Below are 17,144 nucleotides of genomic sequence, written 5' to 3' on the forward strand. Positions count from 1 at the left end.
TAAAATGCAATAAAATAAATAAATGGGGAAAATAAATAAATAAATAAAAGCTCAATTCATCCGGGCGCGGTGGCTCATGCCTGTAATTCCAGCACTTTGGGAGGCTGAGGCAGGCAGATCACAAGGTCAGTTTGAGATCAGCCTGGCCAACATTGTGAAACCCCATCTCTACTAAAATTAAAAAAAATTAGCTGGGTGTGGTAGCATGCGCCTGTAATTCCAGCTACTCAGGAGGCTGAGGCAGGAGAATCACTTGAACCCGGGAAGCAGGAGTTGCAGTGAGCCAAGATCGCACCATTGCACTCCAGCCTGGGCAACAAGTGAAACTCCGTCTCAGACAAACAAAACAAAACTCAAAGTGACCTAATTCTAAGACCCCACACTGTAAAACTATTAGAAGAAAACGTAGAGAAAAAGCTCCATGACACTGGTCTGGGCAATTATATGAATATGACCCTAAAAGCACCAGCAACAACAAAACAACAAAAAAGATAGACAAATCAAATGGGAATATATCAAACAAAAGCTTCTGCACTGCAAAGGAAACAATCAATAGAGTGAAGAGACAACTTACAGAATGGGATAAAATATTTATAAGCCATACATCTAATGAGGGGTTATATCCAAAATATACAAGGAACTCCAACAACTCAATACCAAGAAAACAAACAGCCTGATTAAAAAATGGGTAAAGGACCTGAATAGACATTTCTAAAAGACATACAAATGGCCAAAAAGTATAAGACATAAAAATGCTCAACATCACTTATCAGGGAAATGCAAATTTAAAATCACAGTGAGACACCACCTCAAAACTATTAGAATGGCTATTACCAAAAAAGATGAAAGATAACAAGTGTTGGCTAGGATATGGAGTAAACAGAACTGCTGGCACACTGTTAGTGGGAATGTAAATTAGTATAGCTAGTATGGAAAAAACAGAAAACAAAATTTAAAATAGAACTACCTATGATCCAGCAATCCCACTATTGGGTATATGTATCCCAAGGAAATAAAATCATTATGTTGAAGAGACATCTGACTTCCATAGTCTCTGCAATATTGTTCACAATAGCCAAGATATGGCATCAACCTATGCATCTATCAATAGATAAATGAAGAAAATGTGGTGTATATGTACAATGAAATATTATTCACACATAAGAAAGAAAATCCGGTCATTTGAAACAGCATAGATGAACCTGATGAACATTATGTTAAGTGAAATAAGTCAGGCACAGAAAGACAACTACTTCATGATCTCACCTACATGTGGAATCTAAAATAGTTGAACTCAGAGAAGTAGAGTAGAGGCCGGGCATGGTGGCTCATGCCTGTAATACCAGCACTTTGGGAGGCTGAGGTGGGCAGATCATGAGGTCAGGAGTTCAAGACCAGCCTGGCCAATATGGTGAAACCCCATCTCTAATAAAAATACAAAAATTAGCTAGGTGTGGTGGCAAGTGCCTGTAGTTCCAGCTACTCAGGAGGCTGCGGCAGGAAATTGCTTGAACCCAGGAGGCAGGGGCTGCAGTGAGCTGAGATCATGCCACTGTACTCTAGCCTGGGTGACAGAGCAAGACTCCATCTCAAAAAAAAAAAAAAAAAAAAAAAAAAAAAAAAAAGTAGAGAATAGAATGGTAGTTACTGGAACTGGGGAGGTGGGATTGGGATGGGGTTGTGAGATTGGGGAGGTAGGTGTTGGTCAAAGGATTTAAAATTTCAGCTTGATAGGAGTAAGTTTAAGAGATCTACTGTACAACATGGTGACTATAGATAATAACATATATATTCTTGAAAGTTGCTAAGAATAGATTTTAGTGTTATTACAAAATAACTATGTGAAGTAATGTTAATCAGCCATTCCACAATGTATACATATTTTAAAACATCATGTTGTACAAGATAAATATTAACATATACAGTTTTGTCAATTAAAAAAAAAAAGATTTAAGAAAAGAAGAGGCCAGGCCAGCTATGGTGACTCATGCTTGTAATCCCAGGACTTTGGGAGGCCAACGTGGGTGGATCACTTGAGGCCAGGAGTTCGAGACCAGCTGAGTAACACGGCGAAACTTTTTCTCCACCAAAAATACAAAAATTGGCCGGGCATGGTGGCATGTGCCTGTAGTCCCAACTACTTGGGAGGATGAGGCAGGAGGATCTCTTGAGCCCAGGAGGCAGAGTGAGTTGAGATCGTGCCACTGCACTCCAGCCTGGGTGACAGGACGAGATCCTGTCTCAAAAAAGAGAGGAGACACCCTAGATCTCTATCCTTCTGTCTTTCCACCATGTGAGGATGGTGGGAAGGCAGCCATCTGCAAGCCAGGGGGAGAGCCTCAGCAGAAACCATCCTGGTACCCCCGATCTCAGACTTTCAGCCTCTGAAAACAGATTTTTGGTTAAGCCAAAAAAGGAAAAAAGAAAAAAAATCTTTAAAAAGGCACTTCAGTACTCTATAAAATTATCATTTCAAAGGACAGTTACATATGCAACCATATTCAGCAACAGCATTCCATAAAAAATTGCCTGATGTTTCTAAGCAACCAAAACTACCTTTTCATGTTAGGAAGATGCTATAAAAATGAAGAAATCTGATTGATATTTTAAAAGTCAAATAGCAACAAAATTTTAGCAAGTGTTTTAGAATTTTTTCCATTTATTATATTACCAAGAAAAAAATCACTGTATACAAAGATATTACAAAGGTAATAAAATATTCTGTATAATAGATGGCATATTAGCATTTTAAAAACAATTGCATCTTGATACTAAACCTAACATTAAATAATTGAACAGTACCTGAGAACTTTTAAAAAATCACTTTCATCAGTGCCTCCAAATTCATTTCAGTCATAAAGCATATACAAATATTCAGCCAAAAAAATAGAATTTTGGTATTCTGCTGGGATCTAGATTCATCACAGCCAAAGGTATTTTAAGTACATACTTGTAAAACAGAGTTCACTTCTAAAGGGTTCGCCTGGTCCAAACCGTGCCTTTAAGAATGCTCGTTACCCAAAAGCTTTGTTTTCCTTGCCACATCATCTTACAGCTACCTGAACTGTGCGACAGTGACCAACATTATCAGCTAATTACCCAGTAAAAATCGAGTGTATCACCAATGAAGTCTCATGAAATTCAGTTCCACAAATGGATCCCCAAATATTCCAACCTTATCTATATTTTATTACATCTTATGAAAAACTATGTTTTGATTAGATAATATTCAGTTTAAGAGGAAAAATGGGCAAGATGAATGTTTGATACTTTTACCAAAAATTTGTATTTCATTTACTTGCTGATTTCCCTGAAAACTCAATTTGTTGAAGAAGTAACATTCTGTACTAACTACTGTGTATTACTAGTCACACACAGGTGTTTAATTAATTTTACTTGTAAATCTTTAAATTTTTGAAAGTCCAGTTGTAAACTAAAGTTGTAGAAACAAGTGATAAGAATATTAGAGGATGATAAATTCTACATCTTTAAATAAGTACTAGCAGGTGCTATTTTTCCTAAAGCCATAGACATTTAGAATAAACAGAGTGATTACTTTTTAAAATTTTGATCTGTATTTTGTTTATTAATAGGGCATGAGTGGTTTTGTCTGTGCTTTTTGCATGCATGAAAAATATTACAGACATGATTACTTTCGAAACTCTATCTTACCCACTGTTAACCTTGTGCTGAACTAAACTTTGCTAAGACTTATTAAAGTATTAATTTGACTAGGTCTTAGACAAAAAAGGTATAAAACTAGATACAGACAACCCATAAATTTATCTCTGATTAGTCACCTATTTCTGGGCTTATAATAAATGATACATTTCCTGTTACATGTGATACAAAAAGCATTCTAATTTTTCCCCTTTCATAGTCAATGTGTGAAAACAAAACAGATGAGAAACCTTTCAGTGGTTAACTTCATTAGCTGAGATTCACTTTTAGGAAAAGTCAAACCACTCTCAATTCATAACCAACTTTTACAAATAAATTAGGAGTCACAAAATTTTAGAACTAAAGTCATTAAAATTGGCCACACCTTCACTAATCAATAGGAAATGGTTCTGTAAAAATAAGGCCAAAATAAGGCTCTCCAGATCTGGGCAATGACTAGTTATTCTAATGAGAAAGCCATCTCAGGTTTCTTACTAAAGAATCGAATCCACAATTTTTCTCACTCTTCTCTGTACTAGGTGACTAAAAGGAGTGTCTGAATTAAAGATTAATCAGGGCCACAGAATATACAAATATTGGTTTATTAACAACATGATTAGCACTACATAATTTACAGTGTTTCTTATGTACCGTTTTATTTAGCACAACACAACCTGTGAGGTAGTGGGCTGGGTATTACCTGACTAAAAAGTTCCTATTCTTTCCATTTCTCCAGGCTATTTAATAGTATGTGATGATCCTTCAATAAATCAACTAAAGATATAACAAATTATTTGAGGCTACTAGGCAGGCTGGATCACCAATTCCAAGTCTTTTTTTTTTTTTTTGAGACAGGGTCTTGCCTAGGCTGGAGTGCAGTGGCGCAATCACTGCTCACTATAGCCTCAACCTCCTGGGCTCTAGGAATTCTCCCACCTCAGCCTCCGATAGCTGGGACCATAGGCACATGTCACCATGCCTGGCCATTTTTTTAATTATTTTTTGCAGAGACAGGTTCTTCTTAAATATAAGAAGTTCCTATATAAGAAGTTCTAGGCGGGCTGAACTCCTAGCCTCAAGCAATCCTCCTACCTTGGCCTCCCACAGTGCTGAGATTACAGGCGTAAGCCACCATGCCCAATGCCCAGCTCCAAGAACTCTTAAAATGGAACTATCATGAGTTTTCCTGAAGTATTAGGTTAGAAGATGACAACCTAGCTGTTTCTGTTCACTATAGTTGTGAGAGGTCCAGTTATTTAAAAGGCCATTAAGATTTTAGAGGTATAGGTACAGACTGGGAAGTGTCATAAAGGAAATTTCTGGGGTACTGGAAATGTCCTAAACATGGTGGTGACATAGGTGTTAACATAAATAAAAATTCATTAAGCTGTACATTTAAAATTAGTCCACTTTATGCATTTTACTTTATATGTATTATCCTTGCAAAGAAAAAGACTGACATCTTTGAGAGCAAGAGTTTTTGTCTTATTCACCTCTGTATCATTTTCAACATGGTGCTTTCTTTGCACATTAGAAATTCAAAAAATGTGATATTAAGATTGATTACTACAATACTGGAGTGTCTGTATAAGGGTAAGGTGCTGAGGCTGAGAAGTATATGAGGGAGATTTGAGATTAAACCTGCCACATAAAGTGGAGAGAAGTAGCAAGGTCAGGGCTATGAAATAATCCTAAAAACTTTAAAATTTCTACATAATACAGTTGACACTACGATTCTCAATAGAGCTGCTTTCAATCTCAAAGGGCTGTGGGGTGTGTGTGTGTGTGTGTGTGTGTGTGTGGTAAAAAGGGGAGTGGCAGGTCAAGGAACAGAGGTGTATTTCACAAGACTTAAGTAATCTTGGCATTGCTGTTTTTCCTGCCAGAAAATCATTACCTTTTCCTTTAAAAATCATTTCCATGTATATTGTAATAATCACTCCTATGTCAATTTCATCCTTCCTCCTCTAGTAATAGCTACCATTTATTCATTAATTTTATCCGTCCTTCTCTAATAATAGCTACCATTTATTCAGCACCAACTAGTATACTGGGGACTATGCTCGGTGCTGGAGTCCTAAATACGAATGAGACAAACACTTACATGAGAGGATATCCATAATACAGGCATGTACAAAGCTTCGCCTCAACCTGGGAGGCAGGACCAAGCTTCATAGAGAAGCCCAGTCTTCAAGGATGAGTATTCTAGTTGCAGAAGAGCAGGGGCAGAGTGGGTAACATGTTACAGGTATGAAGGCCTGAGAGAATTGTTTTCTTTCAAGGAATGCTAACTATGTAATAAGGCTTAGGGTGAACGTGGTATTTTAACTGGAACATATGGAAAAGATTATTACTAGGGAAAAAGAATGAAGGCCTTTACTAAGAAAGCAGCAAGAGGAAGCAAGCTCAAAAGGACTTGATTAAGTATGAATGACAGAAAAAGAATACAACACTTTGAGGTTCCTAGTATCTTGAATGGCATGGTAAATGGTAATGCCATTATAAGGAAGGTAAAGAATGCAAGACGGGGAGTCAGTTTATCAGGGCATTCAGGTGGCATGAGTGAAAACTGAAGCTGTGGGCTCTGATAAGATCATCCAGGGGGGAAAATAGCACCAAATGAGGGGAGGGGTCGAGACTCTTGGGAAATAAGTCTCAGAGAGGAATCCTGTCTACCACAGAACACCCAGAGGAGTGTCCAAAGAGGGAAGTCTAGGAGGTTATCAATAGGTCAAGCAGTGTGAGGACTGATAAAAGACGTGAGATTTGACAAGGTGGGCAGTCTCAGCTCATCTTTCCCAGAATATCATAAGAAAATTGTAGGAGTTAAAGATAGAGATCACTGGGCTAAGGAATGACTGGGAAGGGAGAAAATGGAGGTTGGAGGCATTTCAGAAGTCAGGATGCAAAGTCAAGTGTCATGCAGGTGGTGGGAAAGGTTTGTTTGTTTTTTTTGGTCTTTCCTTTTAGTCTAATGAAGACATTTACCATGTTTATACAAAGAAAGGAAGCACTAAATGACGATGTGAGGATAAAGTAAACACAGGCTGGGAGAGAAAGGAAGAGGAATTCAGTGCACAAGTAGAGTTCAGAAAAGTGCCTCAGAAACTAAAAGCATAAGATCTCTTTTCATAAAAGGAAAAAAAAGATTACTCAAATTCTACCATCATTTTGCCACTGGGATTATTTTGCTTTCAAACAATTTGGATGACCATTATTATTCCTGGACTTGAATGTACATGATTCTCATAAACCCAATGTCACACTAAGTAAAACTGCAAAAATCATATACGTCTTATAATTACAGTTAATATTTCTTTCAAAAACCAAAGTTCTATTAGTAATACTTTTAATGTTCAATAAATATTTACTGTTTAATATAAGGCAGGCATTTTTCTACAAATTGGAGATTCAACAATAAAGCACAAAAACTGCTGTCCTTAGAAAGCTTATATTCCGGTATAGGAAAACAAACAATAAACAAATAAATGCTTAGTAAAGTCAGATCATGGTAAGTGCTATGGACATACATAAAGCAGGGGGGACAGAGAATGCTGATGTACATATAGCCAAGGAAGACCTTGCTCAGGTAACAGTGGATTGACACCTGAAGGATATAAAAGAATGAACTATGAATTTTTCTGAGAGAGAACATTCGAGGGAGAGGGAATACCAAGTACCAGAGTCCAGGGCAGGTGCATACTTGATGCTTTGAAGGGGAGCACTGAGGTCAAGGTGCCTGGAGCTGCATGAGGATGGGAAATGGCAGAACCTGAGGTAGGACAGGGAGTCTAGGCCTGCTACTTTTAAGGACTTTGACTGCTCTGAGATGAGAAGCCTCTGGATGGTTTTGAGCAGATGAATGGAATGAGTTGACTTATTTTTAAAATAATCACTCTGGCTACTTTAAACAGACTGTAGGAATTCAAGGATATAAGGAGAAGTTTTGTAGATGATACCTTTAATCCAGGGAAGAGATGGTGGCTTGGAAAAGGGTGTTAACAGCAGAGGTCAAAAGAGGTGGTCAGCTTTAGCTGTTGTGAAGGTAGGGTCTACTAGATTTGCTAATGTATTGGATATGGGAACTAAAAGAAGAATAAAGGATGACTCCAGGATTTTTGGCCTGAGCAACTAGAAGCATGGCATTGCCATTTACTAAGTTGGGGAAGACTGAAGGAGAAGCAAGTTTGGGAGGGAAGACCAAGAATTCAGTTTTGGATATGGTGAGTGTGAGCTTTAATTCGATTTCTAGGTAAAGATGTCAAATAGGCAGTTTTATGAGATCACAGGGAGCGAGGACACTTAAGAAAGGAGAATGGTCCAAGGAAACGTTTTCCCCTTAAAAAATATGAGTGTAAAGCTAAAACCATAAGTAAGTTTAAAGGCATAGATTGAAATAGTATACAATGTAGAAAACCTCCCATACCTTGAAAGCTCACTTCAACTGCCTTCTGCCCAACTTAACACTTTAAAGACATTCTGATACACATACAAACCTAAGAAACTCCAAGAAGCCTAAGAAAACCCCTTAGGGGTTACCTTGGCCCATGGGCCTCAAATATAAGAAATTAAGTTTTTCAATGGCATAGCCATTACAAGTTTTATCTTAAATTTGCTTGAAATTTAAGAATACATTAAAACATTATAAAAAGAAATATAAAAAAGCATTTTTTTTTGAGACGGAGTCTCACTCTGCCACCCAGGCTGGAGTACAGTAGTGAGATCTCAGCTCACTGCAACCTCCACCTCCTGGGTCCAAGCAATTCTTGTGCCTCAGCCTCCCAGGTAGCTGGGAGTGCAGGTGTGCACCACCATGGCCACCTAATTTTTGCATTTTTAGTAGAGACGGGGTTTCGCCATGTTGGCCAGGCTGGTCTTGAACTCCTGGCCTCAAGTGATCCACCCGCCTAGGCCTCCCAAAGTGCTAGTATTACAGGCATAAGTTCCTATGCCCAGTCTCTGAGTTGTCTTTTTATGACAGCTTCCAATTTTGTGTTCACTACGTCCCAAGCTGCATGCTTCTTCCCTGAAAAAAATTTTTTTTTATATTCTCAAATACAGTATTATATTCCCAGTCAGACAAATACAAAATGCTGCATCTACACAGGTGATACCAAGACTTAAAAGGATTTAAATCTTGCAAGTTATACTTGAAAAAATTCATATGGAAAGGAGTCACTCAATTGCTCATTTTGCATACTGCCAATACCTGAATACTGACTACCTTGAACAAAACTATGACTGTCTGGATTGGTACTGTTTGATGGTCCCGACTCATTTATCATGCTGTTATCTGCACAATTGAAGTCAGATCCCTCAAATGCATCTGACTGTGAAACAAAAACAGTAGTATTGGAATTGGCGCTTGCTGACATATTGGAAGAGGACATCTGGTGGAGCTGTCTCAAGTCTCTTGGGTCTAACACTGAATTACATGAGGGGTTTTCAAGATTCATGCTCAGAAGTCTTGGATTATCAGTTTCTCCCATGCTATCATTGCTGGTTGTCATCATATTCACAGAACAATTTGACAGCATGTTGGGATCAGAAATACCATATAAATCGGCTGGTGGCATGGATGATGCTTCCATTCCGACTATGTCGTCAGCATTGTTATAAATGCAAGCATTAGAAACATTTAAATCATTCTCAACAGGTATTCCCAGGAATGGTGGGATACCTTGTGAATTAGAAGGAAGTGTCCCTGTTGAAAAACTGCTCAGTGGATTTGTATTGACTAAGCGTGAGGTGGGGTGGGCCACTGATGACCAGCTTGAAGAAGGCGGAGGTGGCATTGAGGCATGACGTGACAATCCACTTGAGATGTGCCCAAGTGAGGGATAGTAGGATTCTGCTTGATTTGAAACCCCTGTAGGTCTGGGCATTTCTGTCGCAACTGCACCATGAGAAAACAAGTTTGGTTCTGTGGGAGGAAAAATTTATTTTACAAAATTAAACAAAATTATAAAAAGTATTATTTCTAAATTAAAATTGCATATGCACACAAATAAACACACAAAAAAATGTCAAGGAAACCAATGTAACATTTCAAATAAAAATATGTAAAAAGCACTAAAATTATTACACAAATCCAAAATGAAATTCTGTAATATATACCATTTACAAATACAGGTAAAATGATTTTGGCAAGTTACTTTGGCATTATGTACTTTCACTCCAGTTAAATGAAAATCTAGCTTCTGAGGCTCTATAAATGTATTTTTGAAAACTGGAAGATAAATATTAGAATTATAATTAATGGGACTCCAAATAGCCAAAATCATCTCTTACTCTCCACTTTTAGGAGAAAATGGAAGGATGGAGAAAACACTCATTAGGGATAATAAGAAAATACACAACTTTTAAGATATGTTATGACACAATCCTAAGAGACTATAAAATTCACAGTCAGAAAAAATTAATTCTCTATTTATTTACATATTATACAAATGCTTGATAACCTAAACCAGGAAAAAGCACTGATTTAAGAATGTAAGAGGGGGTAGAAAGGACTTCTAATTAGCCCATTAGCCCTTGGTAGAATTATCTAAACTAGGGATTGGCAATTTTTTTTCCTGTAAAAAGTCAGATAGTAGGCCGGGCGCGGTGGCTCAAGCCTGTAATCCCAGCACTTTGGGAGGCTGAGGCGGGCGGATCACGAGGTCAAGAGATCGAGACCATCCTGGTCAACACAGTGAAACCCCGTCTCTACTAAAAATACAAAAAATTAGCTGGGCATGGTGGCGCGTGCCTGTAATCCCAGTTACTCAGGAGGCTGAGGCAGGAGAATTGCCTGAACCCAGGAGGCGGAGGTTGCGGTGAGCCGAGATCGCGCCATTGCACTCCAGCCTGGGAAACAAGAGCAAAACTCCGTCTCAAAAAAAAAAAAAAAAAAAAAAAAAAAGAAAAAGTCAGATAGTAAATATTTTAGGCTTTGTGAGCTATCTACAGCCTCTGTTGGAACTTCTCAACTCTGTTGCCATGGTGTTAAAAAAGCAGTTTAGAGACAGTATTTAATCAAATATTCATGGCCATGTTCCAGTAAAATTTTATTTATAAAAATTGGTAACTAACCAAATCAATAACATTTTTTCCATAACATGATGTAATTAATAAAATTGCTACTGTATAAAAGGCATGTTATTTCTTGAACAATAAATCCCAAAAACACAATCTGTTTCTAACACAACCTTCAGAAGCCATGTTCAATTCATTCTATACTGAAACCAAGAAAAATCTGAAGGAGAGAAAATTTTCAAAAAAGCAGTTATTCATTCCTAAATACAGAATTCCAATATATTGTGCCAAGCTCTGGTCTTTCTGATCACAAGAAATATGCTATAGGAAATAAAATACCTTTTTTGATGTATCTTCCTTCTCCAATTGATCCAAGGGGACCAGGTCTTGGTCTCTCAGGAAAATTACCTGTTAGGATAAAGTTTTTCCATTATTAAATATAATTTGAAAAATAACACTATCAGTTAAAATTCGAAAATCCGGCCAGGGGTCGTGGCTTTCGCCTATAATCCCAGCACTTTGGGAGGCCAAGGTTGTGGATCATGTGAGGTCAGGAGTTCGAGACTAGCCTGGCCAACATGGTGAAACCCCGCCTCTAATAAAAATACTAAAAATTAGTCAGGTGTGGTGGCACATGCCTGTAATCCCAGCTACTCAGGAGGCTGAGGTAGGAGTATTGCTGAACCTGGGAGGTGGAGGTTGCAGTGAGCTGAGATTGCCCCACCGCACTCCAGCCTGGGTGAAAGACAGCCCTGTCTCTACTAAACAAAAACAAAACAAAAATAAAATTTGAAAAACTAAATAAAGCAAATAAAACAAAACCTATTTAAATATGAATCAATTCAAAATATTCTTACCATGATCCTGCCACAGTTTCTGAAAAAGCAGAGTTGTCTTTTGTTTCTTTGATTTATTGCCATAAGTATCTGATTAGAAAGAAACCAGGAAAGCAGGTAAAAAATTAAACTCTCCATTAATAAACAAGTATTTTATTCACATATAGAAAATGTTTTCAATAAATATGTATATAATTTGGATCTAATAAGTATTATAGAATATGTCCCAAATCAGTACTATCAGTAGTAAAGGATATTTTTCTCTTAGTAAAAAATTGTTTAAAGTAATCCCAGCACTTTGGGAGGCCAAGACAGGTGGATCACTTGAGCCCAGGAGTTTGAGGCCAGCCTGGGCAACATGACAAAACCCTGTCTCCACAAAAAATACAAAAATTGGCCATGCACGGTGGCTTATGCTTGTAATCCCAGCACTCTGGGAGGCTGAAGAGGGTGGATCACCTGAGGTCAGGAGTTTGAGACCAGCTTGGCCAACATGGTGAAACCCCGTCTCTACTAAAAATACAAAATTAGTTGGGTGTGGTGGCACATGCCTGTAGTCCCAGCTACTCGGGAGGCTAAGACAGGAGAATCGCTTGAATTGGGAGCCAGAGGCTGTAGGGAGCTGAGATCATACTACTACGCTCCAGCCTGGTCAAGATAGAGCAAGACTCCATTTCAAACCAACCAACAAACAAAACCCACAAAAATTAGCCTGGTGTGGTGGTGCACACCTGTAGTCCCTGGTACTCCAGAGGCTGAGGTGGGATGATCACCTGAGCCTGGGAGGTTGAAGCTCTGGTGAGCCATGATCATGCCACTGCACTACAGCTTGAGCGACAGAGTGAGACCCTGTCTCAAAAAAAAAAAAAAAAAGACAGACAGTTTAAAATATTCATCTTGTTTTCTTATCACACAAGTCAATAATGTCAACTAATGCAGTAAGGTTGGATAAGAAGTCAATATAGAAACTACTCTCTGAGTGGTAAGTGCACAAGGATAAAAATAGGCCTTCAAAAATAAAATAGAAATTTTACTAAGAAGTTTAGATACTTTGAAATTATTCCATACTAATCAAATCTCTTTTTTTATTTTTGAGACAGAGTCTTGCTGTGTCGCCAGGCTGGAATGCAGTGGCATGATCTCGGCTCACTGAAACCTCTCCTTCCCAAGTTTAAGCAATTATCCCGCGTCAGCCTCCCAAATAGCTGGGACTATAGGTGCATGCCACCACTCCCAGCTATTTTTGTATTTTTGGTAGAGATGAGGTTTCACTATTTTGGCCAGGATGGTCTCCATCTCTTGACCTTGTGATTCACCCACCTTGCCTCCCAAAGTGCTAGGATTATAGGCGTGAGCCACTGAGCTTGGCCCAAACCTCTTTCTTAAGAAAGAAATGCAGAGACCAGCCTGGCTAACATGGTGAAACCCCATCTCTAATAAAAACACGAAAGTAGCTGGGTGTGGTGGCGCGTGCCTATAGTCCCAGCTAATTGGGAGGCTGAGGCAGAACTGCTTGAACCCGGGAGGCAGAGGTTACAGCGAGCTGAGATTGCACCACTGCACTCTAGCCTGGGTGATAGAGTGAGACTCAGTCTAAAAAAAAAAAAAAAAAAAAACCAACAAATGAGATGCAAAGAGCATGAAGAAAAAAAACCAATGGAAGGCTTCCAGGAAAAGAAACACAAATTATGAATATACATAGCTGTATTTAAATGAATCTTACAAGAAGATGTTATTAGTAGGACCACTTTGAGAAATATATAAATTATTACCAGCATAATGTCATACCCTTTTCATCTGGCAGATATCTAAAATCCATAGATTCACTAACTTCCTGGTCAGAAGGTCTCCGCAACTGCATTTTTACTGTTACAGGTTCTATGATAGTTTTGCAATACGGTGGAGTTTTAAAAACAATGGCTACTTGACGGTGTACATCAGCTTGTGAAAAGATGCCTTTTGCTTCCCAATCGTTCAACACAAAACGAACTTCTATGTCATCTAGTAAATAAGAAACAAAAGAAATAATAATGGGAAAACAAAGTAACTGCATCTATTAATCTAAATTTTATTCCAAATTGAATGAAATAAATAAATACCTTTCTGAACTTTGTCACAAAGTAGAAATATTTCATCTCCTCCTCTGACACTTCCACAATTCTTGTTTACACGACAAATCCTTAATTCTGCAGTATTTGGAGCACCTAAATATAAAGGATTTTCAAAAAAAATGAGTTGCTATATAATATTTTATTCCTTTTTGAATGGAAGAATTTGAGGATTTATAGAATAAAAGTTTTAGTGTATAAATAAAGGACGCTAAATACACTAATCATCCATATTTGTCCACTTCCTTTCTAACTGCTTTACTTTAGACTTGTGACTTCATTTCTAGGTAATGACATATTCTCTAATTAAAGCTCCCTGCTTCTAAATTCTGATTCTGCCGATCAATCCTACACAATTGTCACCAGATTAATCTTCATAAATCATGGCCATATCCCTACAGCAATACAATTTTCCCTATGGCAATACATCTCCTTATGGCAATACAACTTTCATGCTTCCTACTATCTGGCCATAAGATTATAATAATTATCCCTGGCATTTAAAGCTCTCCATGTTAAGGATACTCTGATCTACCTTTATAGACCTATGTCTCACTACCCTACATGTAAAACAGGTATAGCCATACACCACTGGTGGATGTATATATAGATGCCTGTGTACACACACACACACACACACACAGAGCATTTTGGGGGGAAGTTTCATAATCTTCTAAAATTAGATATATCCATATCCTTTGAGCCAGCATTTGCCATGCAGTGAGCCACGATTGTACACTGCACTCCAGCCTGAGTGACAAAGCAAAACCCTACACCTCAAAAACAAAACAAAACAAAACAAGCCCCTAAAAAAAAACCATATACAAGAATATGTATTGCAGTACAGTTAGGGCAAAAATAAAAAATGAGAAAAGAAACAAAATGAATGTCTTGTAAGAGGGTAATTAATAAAATTATGATATAACTATATAATGAAATATGCTGCTACTGAAACGGATAAGGTGACTGAAAGGAAAATGTTCAAGATACATGGTAAGAAGAAAGTTAATTTTTAAAACAATCACCACTTATGATTTTTTTTAGGTTGCCAAAATTGTACTATGTCAAAAATGATGATGACAGTGTATTTGTGTATACATAGGAACAAGAAACTGGTAAAATATGCACCTAAGGATAGTGATTATCTCTGGAGGATGAGATTAGAGATTTACTCTCTGTTATAATATTTCTGTAACATCTGGAAGTTTTCCTATCATAAATATATTGTTTTTCTAATTACCAAAATACTTTTAAGAATTAAACTATTACAAAAAACAAGTTAAAACTACAAATACAAGAAAATGAAGTACTTACGGTTGTCATAAATTGGGTTCGAGACAACAGGAGGAAGAGCAGTTGTCAAATTACCATGTTCATCAGGAAGGAAAACTTGAAAACACAGTCTCACCACATTGAGGTCACAATCTTCAATATCAATCAGCTGTTTTTCAGGCACTGAATAGCAAAAAAAAAAAAAAAAAAAAAAGAATTTTTTTTTAAGAATGTAAAATAGTTGGCTGGACGCAGTGGTTCAAGCCTGTAATCCCAGTACTTTGGGAGGCCGAGGTGGGCAGATCACGAGGTCAAGAGGTCGAGACCATCCTGGCCAACATGGTGAAACCCTGTCTGTATTAAAAATACAAAAATTAGCTGGGTGTGGTGGCATGCACCTGTAGTCCCAGCTACTCAGGAGGCTGAGGCAGAATTGCTTGAACCTGGGAGGTGGAGGTTGCAGTGACCCGTGATTGTGCCACTGCACTTCGGCCTGGCGCCTGGCGACAAAGTGAGACTCTGTCTCAAAAACAAACAAACAAAAACTGAAATAGTCACACAGACCTCAAGTCCTGCTAGGTCCTCCTCCCTGCCCATTATAGCCAATAACCTTGAATAGCATCCGAATCTGTACCAATAAAAACAGAATAGTATACAATCTCAAGATTGCCTTTTACCATTCTTATCAAGTAGTCACTAACAGTATTTGAAAAATACAGCCATGTTCAGGAAGTAACTATCCCCTCACCTGGGATTTAAAGCAGACTCCCAAGTTGACATTAATAACAAATCAAAGTTTCAAAAAATAGTTGCAGGTTTATACACAACAAAGAATGGCATTTACTTATTCATTCAACAAGTATGTATTTGGTCCAGTTGTTGTGTTAAGGACTCTGTAAATTATCTCCTAAATCTGTACAAGAATTACTTTCATTCCCATTTTACTAATGAGGAACTGAATTTAATTAACTTTTTTGAGATAGGGGTCTCACTGTTGCCCAGGATGGAGTGCAGTGATATGATTTTGGCTTACCCCAGCCTCTGCCTTCCAGGCTCAAGTGATCTTCCCACCTCAGCCTCTTGAGTAGCTGGGACTACAGGCACACACCACCATGCCCAGTTAATTTTTCTACTTTTTTGTAGAGATGGGGTTTCACTATGTTGGCCAGGATAGTCTCAAATCCCAGGCTCAAGTGATCCACCTACTGTGGCCTCCCAAAGTCTTGAGATTATGGGCGTGAGCCACTGCACCTGGCCTAGAGTTTACTTTAAAGAAATGAATTACTTGCCACAGTTTAACAGTGGTAGGGTGGAAATGTGAACTCAAGTCATTGAATTTAGAGCCTATGCTTTTAAAGATTGAACTCTATTAGAAAATTGTACATATGTTATACATAAAAATGACATACGCAAGAATATCTACTAAAACGTGGATCAACATTTTAAGTATGAAATACCAAGAAACAAAAAAAATGTAAGATAGCTAGTTTCCATAAGAAATTTTATGTGCAAATTAGCTTTGCTTAAATTTTTTAATTAAAAATTTTGCAATTCTATAGAACTAGAAAAGCTCATGATAGAATATAGTATAATAGTTTGCTAAATTAATAATTGAACCAGAAATCCAGTTCCAAAAGATTGCCTTTTCAAATACCATAAGCTATAGCAATAACATCATATTTTTAAAAAGCATGACATGCACATTATTTATATAACAATTTTACCTTGCAAAGTATTAAATTTTGAAACACTAAATTTAGAAACATAGTTAAGCCCAAATTCCTTATTTTATATGCAAAAGCTAATAAAAATGATAATGTATTTTGTACTGTTTTTATTTAATGACACTGACAGTCTCCACAGCTATCACAACATTTAGAATTATCCCAGTATTAGTATTCTTATGTCTAACCTTTGAAAGAGTGTATTAAAACACATCTGTACAATTAAAAGGTCAAAATGTTGATACCAACATCTGTATTACAGCAGCATACTTTACTGCCTATTGTGTAGGCAGTATGACAGCCATCTCTTCCAAATCCATTTTTTTTTTTTTTTGAGACGGAGTCTCGCTCTTGTTACCCAGGCTGGAGTGCAATGGCGCGATCTCGGCTCACCGCAACCTCCGCCTCCTGGGTTCAGGCAATTCTCCTGCCTCAGCCTCCTGAGTAGCTGGGATTACAGGCACGCGCCACCATGCCCAGCTAATGTTTTGTAGTTTTAGTAGAGACGGTGAAACCCCGTCTCTACT

General features: G+C 37.8%; 1 protein-coding gene across 4 annotated transcripts in view; it reads right to left on the bottom strand.

The window, feature by feature from the left end:
• Positions 1–5,054: 5,054 nt before the first annotated feature.
• REL (REL proto-oncogene, NF-kB subunit) overlaps positions 5,055–17,144 on the bottom strand; it is a 44,717-nt gene continuing 32,627 nt past the window's right edge. For all 4 annotated transcript variants that reach the window (XM_032292049.1, XM_032292047.1, XM_032292048.1 and 1 more), the window contains 6 exons: positions 14,936–15,076; positions 13,613–13,717; positions 13,302–13,514; positions 11,535–11,603; positions 11,017–11,085; positions 5,055–9,583 (listed from right to left, as the gene is read on the bottom strand). In XM_032292049.1, coding sequence (XP_032147940.1) covers positions 8,805–9,583; positions 11,017–11,085; positions 11,535–11,603; positions 13,302–13,514; positions 13,613–13,717; positions 14,936–15,076 — 1,376 coding nt within the window. In that variant the 3' untranslated portion in view covers positions 5,055–8,804. The remainder of the gene's footprint in view (positions 9,584–11,016; positions 11,086–11,534; positions 11,604–13,301; positions 13,515–13,612; positions 13,718–14,935; positions 15,077–17,144) is intronic.

Source organism: Sapajus apella, unplaced genomic scaffold, assembly GCF_009761245.1.
Source record: "Sapajus apella isolate SASKATOON/1434 unplaced genomic scaffold, GSC_monkey_1.0 scaffold26, whole genome shotgun sequence".
In the NCBI taxonomy this organism is placed as follows: Eukaryota; Metazoa; Chordata; class Mammalia; order Primates; family Cebidae; genus Sapajus; species Sapajus apella.